Source organism: Seriola aureovittata, chromosome 2 (assembly GCF_021018895.1).
Source record: "Seriola aureovittata isolate HTS-2021-v1 ecotype China chromosome 2, ASM2101889v1, whole genome shotgun sequence".
Lineage (NCBI taxonomy): Eukaryota > Metazoa > Chordata > Actinopteri > Carangiformes > Carangidae > Seriola > Seriola aureovittata.
In genome coordinates, this window is record NC_079365.1 from 29,026,766 (window position 1) to 29,036,095 (window position 9,330).

Below are 9,330 nucleotides of genomic sequence, written 5' to 3' on the forward strand. Positions count from 1 at the left end.
ACAATCCACATGTTTATTACTGTAACCATGACAACCAACGTCGAGTACGCATGCCGCCGTAGGGGGCGCTATTTCATGAGACACTCCTATGGGTCGTATCAGAGGGTTGAAAGGAAACGACCTGTGTGGTTGTTGGGGTTGGAGTTGTTGTGAGACTTAGAGACAAACACAGCTTCATAAGAACCATTAGTTATATCGTCCAATCAGAAGCAGAGTAGCAGCAGCAGCGCAGAGAGCCTGCAGCAATATGTCGGACTTCAGCTGTGAAGTCGTGTACTGACAGAAACATAAAAGCTTTTCTGTAACTTAGAAAATCATCATCGTCATCCTCGTCACTGATCAGAAAAACAAGGCTGTTTTCTTTCTCCCTGTAACTCGAGGAAAGGGGCGTATTAGGACATGAAGAGCAGTGAGAGCCAGTGGGCGTTTGAAAGGAGACGCTCATTATGGGATGTTTCCTTGGTGAGAAATACTCATGGTTTCTTCTGCTCGATGTGAAGTATTGATTTTCTTTTTTTTCCTGTTTGGGTTCAGACAGAAAAGCATTAGCAGCCAGAGGATGATGCTGGATCATTTGAGATGGAGTGTGTGTGTTTGTGTGTGTGTGTGTGTGTACGTGTGTGTGTGTGTGTGTGTGTGTGTGTGTGTGTGTGTGTGTGATTTTCTATGGTTGTGCGGACAATTTGTGTTGAAAACTATCATTGTGAGGACATTGTGGACGGTCCTAACAACTTTAAAGGTCTGCTTGAAGATTAAGACTCAGTTTTAGGGTGAGGGGCTTGAGAATGCTTCATATCAATGTGTGTCCTCACAATGATAAAAAGACCAACATGCGTGTGTGTGTGTGTGTGTGTGTGTGTGTGTGTATATATATAGCACTCAGTGGGGACTGCACTTGGCTCTGTCCTAGATTCACTGAAGCCAAATGATAATGAGCTAAGATTGATGCTTGCCTTCTTCTCCTCCTCTTCCTCCTCCCTCTCTCCTCTTCCCTTCTCTACCCTCGCATCACCTCACTTTTCTTATCTCCTGTCCTTTTCTATCCCTGCGTCTTCTCTGCTACCCTTCTGTTCATCCATCTGGTTATTCCCTCTCCTCTCTCACCTCTTCTTTCTCTTCATCTTTTTTTTTTTCACGCCTTTTCTTCTCATCCACATTATTCCTAGCACCATGATACCTTCTGTGACTTGACCGCAAAACCTTCAGTTATTCATTTCTCTTAACCAGCATCTGCGCGAGTTTGTGGTTCGCTGCAGGTGGAGGAGTGGCCATAGGTTTGTTTTTTATCGTTTTTTGCTATGTTACTCTTCAAAAACGTTTATATTCATTATAAAGCAGAGAGCTACATGACAGGCCTTGCATCCCCAGAGTGTGAGGGATTTCTAAATGTTGTATGTTATATGACAAGAAATGACTAAGACATAAATGCATGTTTACGGACACATAAATTATTTGTTATATCAAGTATATATTATGCTATCTCAGTTTTCACTTGGTCTATCAACAACAAGCAAAAACTAGCATAATGTGTGAAGTCAGCACTTTCGACGGAAGTTGACAGCAATGTTCCACGTGACTTGGTTTTTATGCTGTCACCCCGGCGTGATCGGCGACTTTTGTTTAAATTTAAATAAACAGGTTGTGTCTGAAGTCACTGTGAACTTGTTCTGTGTTAAAAGTAATGAAATGTAATGACAGCAGCTCTGGCATTGTTGAAAAACTTCTCAATATGGTACAATCACTAAAGATCACTCTTCTTTTTTGTTATTCTTTTCATTGACAGGTTTGACAAGTGGCGCTGGTAGAATTACTGATGTGGAAAATGTTTTTTAAGGGCATGTCAACATCCATTTATGGCTAACTGTCACTTGCACAGTGACAGAGAGATGTAAAACAGAACCGTGCAAACACGAAGCCTTCTGATCTATCACATATGAAATCAGATGCTTTCAGCAGCCACATGCAGCTCAGTGAAACTTCAGTGATTCAGAAACTTCTTTCTGGGTATTTGTGACTCATTCTGACATTTGTTTAACAATGCCACTGGAGTCTTACTTTGGAAAGTTGCTGTAGGTTTAGTGTAGTGATGTCCGTTGGTATTGAATTTTTTAACTTCATTGTGTTCCAGGACCGGTGGTTTTGGCGTCTGAGGAACAACAAGGTGCAGGAGGGTTATCCCATGCAGATCGATCAGTTCTGGAAAGGCCTTCCGCCTCGCATCGACGCCGCCTACGAGAGATCAGATGGAAAATTTGTCTTCTTCAAAGGTACGAGGAGAAAGATGCGTGCAAACATTTTCATCTTTTTCCCCACGCATCAACGTGGATGTTTCACTGCTCTGCCTGGAACTAGGCCCTTCAGTCTCATGGGTCCTGACATATATACAAAGGAACAGTAAACATTGTGTTATATTTGTCAAACTGCTGCTCCAATTCATAATGTTGTTGTCATTTTAGTGGCATCATTTTACAGAACCTCAGATCTGACTTAATAGTCTCACCATGGAGCTAACAGGATGCTAACAGAGGGCGTCAGAGCTGAGAGGGACACATGTTTGGCATTGAGACATGTTGCATGAGAACACATTGTGCTCTGAAACAAAAAGTACAAGTGCATTAGTTTGACTGTGACATAAACATCACATTTAACTCACTTCATCTCTCTCCAGATGTGCAGTTTGTGTCTATTTGAGCTCGCTCACTTGCCTTAGTTAACTTTTCTTTTGATGGAAATATCATTGCATATTTGCGGTTTAAAGGTCCCATATAGTATAAAGGTAGATTTCCATGTCACAGCCTGTATTCAGAAACTGAGCCTTAAAACCAGCCGTCAGGACTTCTGGAACTTTGTGATGTCACAACAAAGCAGTCACCAAGCCCCGCCCACCTGGACCCACCATCCAAACCTTGCAGGATTTGGTTTCTCTGAGTGTTTTTACCTGAAATCTGCTATATTTTTATTGGATCATTCAGAAAACAGTCAGCCAATCAGAAGAGAGGCTCAGAGCCTCCTCTCTTCTGATTGGCTCACCGACCTGTTGTTACTAGAGCTCCAGAGAGAAGCCTGAGAGAGGAGATGTAAAACTACACTGAGATGGTTTTTGGTTCTTAAAACCACAAATATATCTTCTTATGGATCAACACTTCAAATAAAACACAGAAGAAGAAGAAAATATGGAGCTTTAAATCTAATGTTTTGATAAAAACATGGTTGTGTGTTTCTATTCAGTAATAATGCAGTTATAAATGTTGGTATGACATTGGTGAAGGGTCCTGGGTTTCTCAGTTTCTAAGTTTTTAATGATTCTTAGTATTCAGTTTATAGATGGGTTTTGGTATAAATGATCCATTAACTATTAATAAACATAGCTTTTATAAATGCTGTCTTGTCAGGAAGTGGAATGATCAGGAAAGTTTAAAAATATAAACACATCAGTTCAGATGAAATGAAAGAGTTTTTCTCATAAATTTCTCCAAAATCAGCCAATTTCTCTCCAGCGGAAAAACTCTGCAGCATCACAGAAGGGCGTTCAAATCTCTGTCTACCATCTGCTCCACCGTTATAAGACTCTGTCCTGCGCTCAACATGCCCTCCTCCTCCTGAAACTATATTTAATAAAGTGTGAAATAGAGAATGGCAGTGCAGTGGGGAGCACCCAGCCTAAAGTAATAGAATTTCAGTCTATGTATGAAACCTCGCTCATCCCCTGCCTGCTGACTGTGGAGTCATCTCCCCCTCCTTCTCTCTGTTTCCATCTCTCTCTCTCACTCTTTCTCACTTTCTCTGTAACACACACACACACATGCACACACCACACACACACACACACACACACACACACACAAATACACACACACACACGCACCAACATCTTCTGACAGAGTGTCCTGCTATCGCGGCCAGCCAGGAGCAGATATTAATAGCTTTGCTCTCTCAGAGCTCTCAGCTGCCGTCTTCGTCTCTCGTTCACACACACACACACACACACACACACACACACACACACACACACACACTGTCATACACAGACACATGACGATGCTTTTTGCACACATTTGGGCGAGACACGTGTGAGCAGAACGCACACACACACACACACAGATTTAGAGGGAGGATTTGTTGATTGTCAGTGTGTGTGTGTGTGTGTGTGTGTGTGTGTGTGTGTGTGTGTGTGTGTGTGCGTGTGTGCGTGCATGCAGGTAATAATCTCCCCCATAAGCTCTCACGGGGGTGACATAAGGTGAAAGAAAACTGCACTTTCAGTAGCTTTTCCGGTTCACGGGGCTTCAGTTTAAAAACCTATGGATGGATGATGTTGAAGGTGTCGTGCCGATAATCACGCAGCACAAAAACAGCACCTCCCATTAACCCGGGAACTACGAGGCATGACAGCTACGGTTTGAAAAGCTGACAGTGTACTTTCACCTCATATACATGCAAGAGATGTGCCCAGATTAAACTCCTGTCGTGCCGTGAATGTGGATCTAACACTGATCTTTGAATCTACTCTTTAGAGGGAAAGTTCAAACAATGCTCACATGCTCATATAATGGAAAAGCACAGTTGAATAATTTCTCCTGTCATTTGATATCATATCATATTTCTGTGCAAAAATTCACACCAAAGTTCAGCCAAAGTCAGCGTGAGGTTTTTAGCAGTCTGAGTGGGTGAATTCAGTCTTTTTAGCATTAAATTCAGTCTTTTTGTTTCTTCCCTTCACTACATTTTACCATGGAAACACTGTCGGTCGAAGCACAAAGGAATATTTATACAAAAAAACTGAACGTTTTTGAAGATTTCCACTTGATATTGTAGCATCATTTGAACCTGCACTGGAGGAGGTCAGTGATTTTGTCTCCTTATGTTGAAAATGCTTTAGAAAACGGTCTCAATGATAAGGAACAATGATACTATTAATTGTTTTAAGACAGACTTTTAAAAAAAAAGATATGAAAAGTTTCTGTTTACCTTCAGCATTGTGTGCATCCATGAGGCCTAATAAACACACTGAATGTATTTCCCTCTATATAAAACAGAACATTTGAACATCTGGACACAGTATGTGTGTGTCTGCATTATTTACATCTTCTTTACTGGGATTTTGCTGCGTGCGACACCAACATGCTCACCACCTTAAAGGTCCCATGTTGTATAAATCTAGATGTCCATGTGTAGTGTGATTATAGATCAGCTCTAGCTTCTATATTAATACTGTGAAAGTATCAAAGCCTCAGTCCACAGAGAAATGCACACAGCCTGTATTCAGAAACTGAGCCTTAAAACCAGCCGTCAGGACTTCTGGAACTTTGTGATGTCACAACAAAGCAGTCAATCAGAAGAGAGGCTCAGAGCCTCCTCTCTTCTGATTGGCTCATCGACCTGTTGTTACTAGAGCTCCAGAGAGAAGCCTGAGAAGTAAGTTTCTTCTGAAAAAAGACACTGAAGCTCAAGCTCAGAAAATCTTACCATAAATAGTAATATCATTTTTTAAAGTATTTTGTTCAAATATTCCAGATAACACAAATAAAACACCAATAAATAAGTATGACATTGATCTTTGCTGTATATACCTCAATGTCTTCAGTGCACAAACACAGCCAGGGGCCTCAGTACGACTTTGATGACATTTTCTACCCACAGTGATTTATGTCCTCCTGGCTCCTTAAGAAATGATACTGATTACAGAACCTGCTAGAGGCCACAACTATCTATTAGTATCTTCCCTGTAACGTGTGCTGTTCATTTGAATTGTTAACACTGCGTCCAGGTGCCTGACGCGCCTGGTGGAAAGCTATTAGTGTTTGAAAAGAGTGAAATTAGAATTCAGCGTCTTGTATTAATCTTTGTTTGTATTCGCTGTTCACTTTTTTTTTGTTTTTTTTTCCTCCAGCTGAATACAGCCTATTTAAAGAAGTTGCTGTCAAGCCGGGCTAATTTAATAGAGCTTTTACAGAGTAGTTCTGTGATTTAATCTCCTGCATTTTAATCCGTCTCATATTTTATCCACATATTTCTTCTAAAGAATAAGAAGTTGATATTAAACAAAGAGTTTTTTAAACCTAACAGTTTTCTCTGTGTTGTAGAAAAGCAGTTGCTGTGTTGTAAAACAGTTTAAACACAACTGTGACTCCAGAAAATAACAACGTTTGATTTATTTATAAAAGTTATTGACACTAAATTCTGCCAAGGACTTCATGTCTTGACCTGTCAGGATATCTCAAATCCTCTGAACACATTTCTGTAAAAAAAAAAATCAGACAGATCGACCTTGGACTGAGGAAAAATCGATTCGATTTTGGTGATAATCTGGATCTCAACTCTAATAAATAATAATCATTTATAAATATTAAAGTGAGGGAGAAAACACTTTTCAAAAATTCTCAAGGTTTGTTTGCAGAGTAAAGAAATCAGTTCAATTCACATCAATATTCATAACAGCGAATCAGACACATCTCAAAGTTTCTGCCTTAAAAACACAACTTGACATCAAAACACATGCAGACTATCAACAGATGCTACAATTTTCAGGTGTTTCCTGAACACCTCACATCCAAGCAGTTTGTAAATGCTAGCTACGGCACACATCATCAGGGGCCCCACTGAGGGGGGTTTGGGGCAGCAGCTGTGCACTGTATAGTGTCTTTATGGGAGATTTACAGTTGTCATAGCAAAATCTGCCAATATGAGGGGCCATCGGGGGCCCCTTTACCCCATGGGGGCCCCAAACATTGGCCTGGTTTGCCTGCAACGATGGAAATGCTGACTTGCGTCTCCTCTCATCCTGCAGGTGATAAGTACTGGGTGTTTAAGGAAGTGACGGCCGAGCCCGGTTACCCCCACAGCCTGGTGGAGCTGGGCAGCTGCCTCCCCAAAGACGGCATCGACACGGCGCTGCGCTGGGAGCCGGTCGGGAAAACCTACTTCTTCAAAGGGGATCAGTACTGGCGCTACAATGAGGAGAAGCGCACCGCGGACCCGGGATACCCCAAACCCATCGCCGTGTGGAAGGGAATACCGGACGCACCGCAGGGAGCCTTCATCAGCAGGGAGGGATGTGAGTGTCTAACGGGGTTGTTCTGTCTGGTGTCACTGTCTGTACAATATATACATACATCTGTACAGGTAAATGTGTGAGATAAAAATCTTTAATATGAGTAGGGGCACTGATGTAGACACCATTTGAACCACTCAGTCAGAGGTTAACTGGTCGTTCAGTGGAGCAGTCACACCAACAGACGGTCAAGTCCTACAGACACTGTCTCGATAATTGAGTTAATTCACAGTGAATTACTTCTCTCTGAGCCTAAAAATGCCACAAGCAAAGGTGCCAGACAAACACACACACACACACACACACACACACACACACACACACAGACTGTGTCCTAGAAGAAAACTACTCATCATCGCTTCTACTTGTCGAGCTGAGACCTCATGACCTTGTGGCTTCCTCAGAGGGACACCGGAGGCAGAGCTCAGTGTGTGTGTGTGTGTGTGTGTGTGTGTGTGTGTGTGTGTGTGTGTGTGTGTGTGTGTGTGTGTGTGTGTGTGTGTGTGAGACAGAGAGAGGGATCAGAGGCGGTGACATGGTCGGCCGGGTGTGGTGTCTTGGTGTTAGATGAGAAGCTATCCTGCAGGGACTTTGGGGGCAACAGACGAAAGCGTGTGTGTAAGTGTGTGTGTGTGTGTGTGTGTGTGTGTGTGTGTGTGTGTGTGTGTATGTTTGTTTCCACTGGCTGTTTGGAGGTGATGGAGCACACAAAAAAGCCGACATCAGATGAAACCTTCTGGGGTTTTTCTGTTGGTGAGCTGTGTGTGTGTGTGTGTGTGTGTGTGTTGTGTGTGTGTGTGTGTGTGTGTGTGCTGAGATCTGATATTTTATCCTGCAATTGTTTTACTTTTTACTCCACATTTATTTAACAGCTTTATAATTTTAGGAGAAACTACCCAGCTGCAGTAAAACTTACAGTATAAACTACATTATACATTTAAAGCACAGCCTTTACAACATTAATCCAATATAATATACAACGTATTATTCTGAAATGGGCCATTATACATAATATTTTTACTTTATTACTGTTGGTACTTTAAGTAAATGATGTTAAGCCTTAGCTACAGTTACATACATGCACTATCTCTCTCTCACATATTGTCCCATCTGTCTCCCAGCTCCCGTGTCTGTCTCACAGGCATTACATAATATTGCCCTTCAATAAAAAAAAACAACCACTGCTGGGACCAAAATACTGTAACCGCCATAACCGCCGTGTCACAATAGAAATGTTATTGCCTCTAATGAGATTCCGCGCCACAGGGATATAGCAGAGCGGAAAGAGGGAGGCGAGGACACTGAAGATGGATGTGTTTCACTTAAAGAGAAAGCTTTTCTTGAAGACTGAAGGTCTCCTCAGTGTCAGCTTTTGAGGAATTTAGAAAACAAAGTGGAGATTTCCACTTTAAGCCGTGTGGCATTTAGTCTCTGTTCTTGTGACACAAGCACAAGTGAATTAGGTTTTTTTGTGTGTAAGTTGTGAATTTGTGAAGGTGGTGTTGGAGATTGTTTATGCTCATGGGGGCTTGAAATCTGTTCATTTGTACATGTTTTTACTAAATGTCCTGTGTGTATTCAGTGTAGCCATGCTAGTGGAAGGTGACAGTGTTTCCTACAGACTATATAAAGTTTCATTGCTTCACCTTGTGTCAAATAACAGTTGCATGTTGTGACTGGCCCGTGAGCCCTGTCCTTGCACCCACATGACAGCTCTGTGCACCCTGAGTGACAGGCACGCAGAGAGGGGTGGGAAAATACCAAATGGATTTTTTAGACAGCTTTCTGATGTGTGATGTGGCGGGATTTCTCCCAGTACTCCTGATGGTCAGTCCGACTATGACAGACAAGGTCCGTTGTTGATGTGTGTGTGTGTGTGATAGAGAGAGAGAGAGAGAGAGAGAGCCATATGCACAATTTGAAATAGTAAAATCAATATGTGACAAAATTGTGGCAGACTGCCAACAATAAATCAATGTATGTGAAACACTGTGGCCATGTTGGTCCACCACTTTGGTCTAGACATTGGTTCCCAAACTGTGGGCTGGGACTTGGAAGTGGGCCTACAAATCTCTTCCTTTTTTTTTTATATATAAATTTAATGTTTTTATGTTGTCGCCGGCTGGACCACCTCACTGCTGAACCACATCGTATACCTGTTTGCTTGGGTGTATCCATGGCAAAAACTGGAGAGTCAAAATAGATAGCTGGTTACCCGTCAAACAAAAAAGAAATATTGAGCTTCCCCTGCTTTCAGTTCTATTGTTATCATTAAAATA

The 9,330-nt window shown here is 41.9% G+C and overlaps 1 protein-coding gene across 1 annotated transcript in view; it reads left to right on the plus strand.

The window, feature by feature from the left end:
- The window catches only part of mmp24 (matrix metallopeptidase 24), a 74,676-nt gene that overhangs the window by 56,361 nt on the left and 8,985 nt on the right, over positions 1-9,330 (plus strand). Inside the window, exons 8-9 of the mRNA XM_056400647.1 lie at positions 2,129-2,267; positions 6,788-7,054. Coding sequence (XP_056256622.1) covers positions 2,129-2,267; positions 6,788-7,054 — 406 coding nt within the window. The remainder of the gene's footprint in view (positions 1-2,128; positions 2,268-6,787; positions 7,055-9,330) is intronic.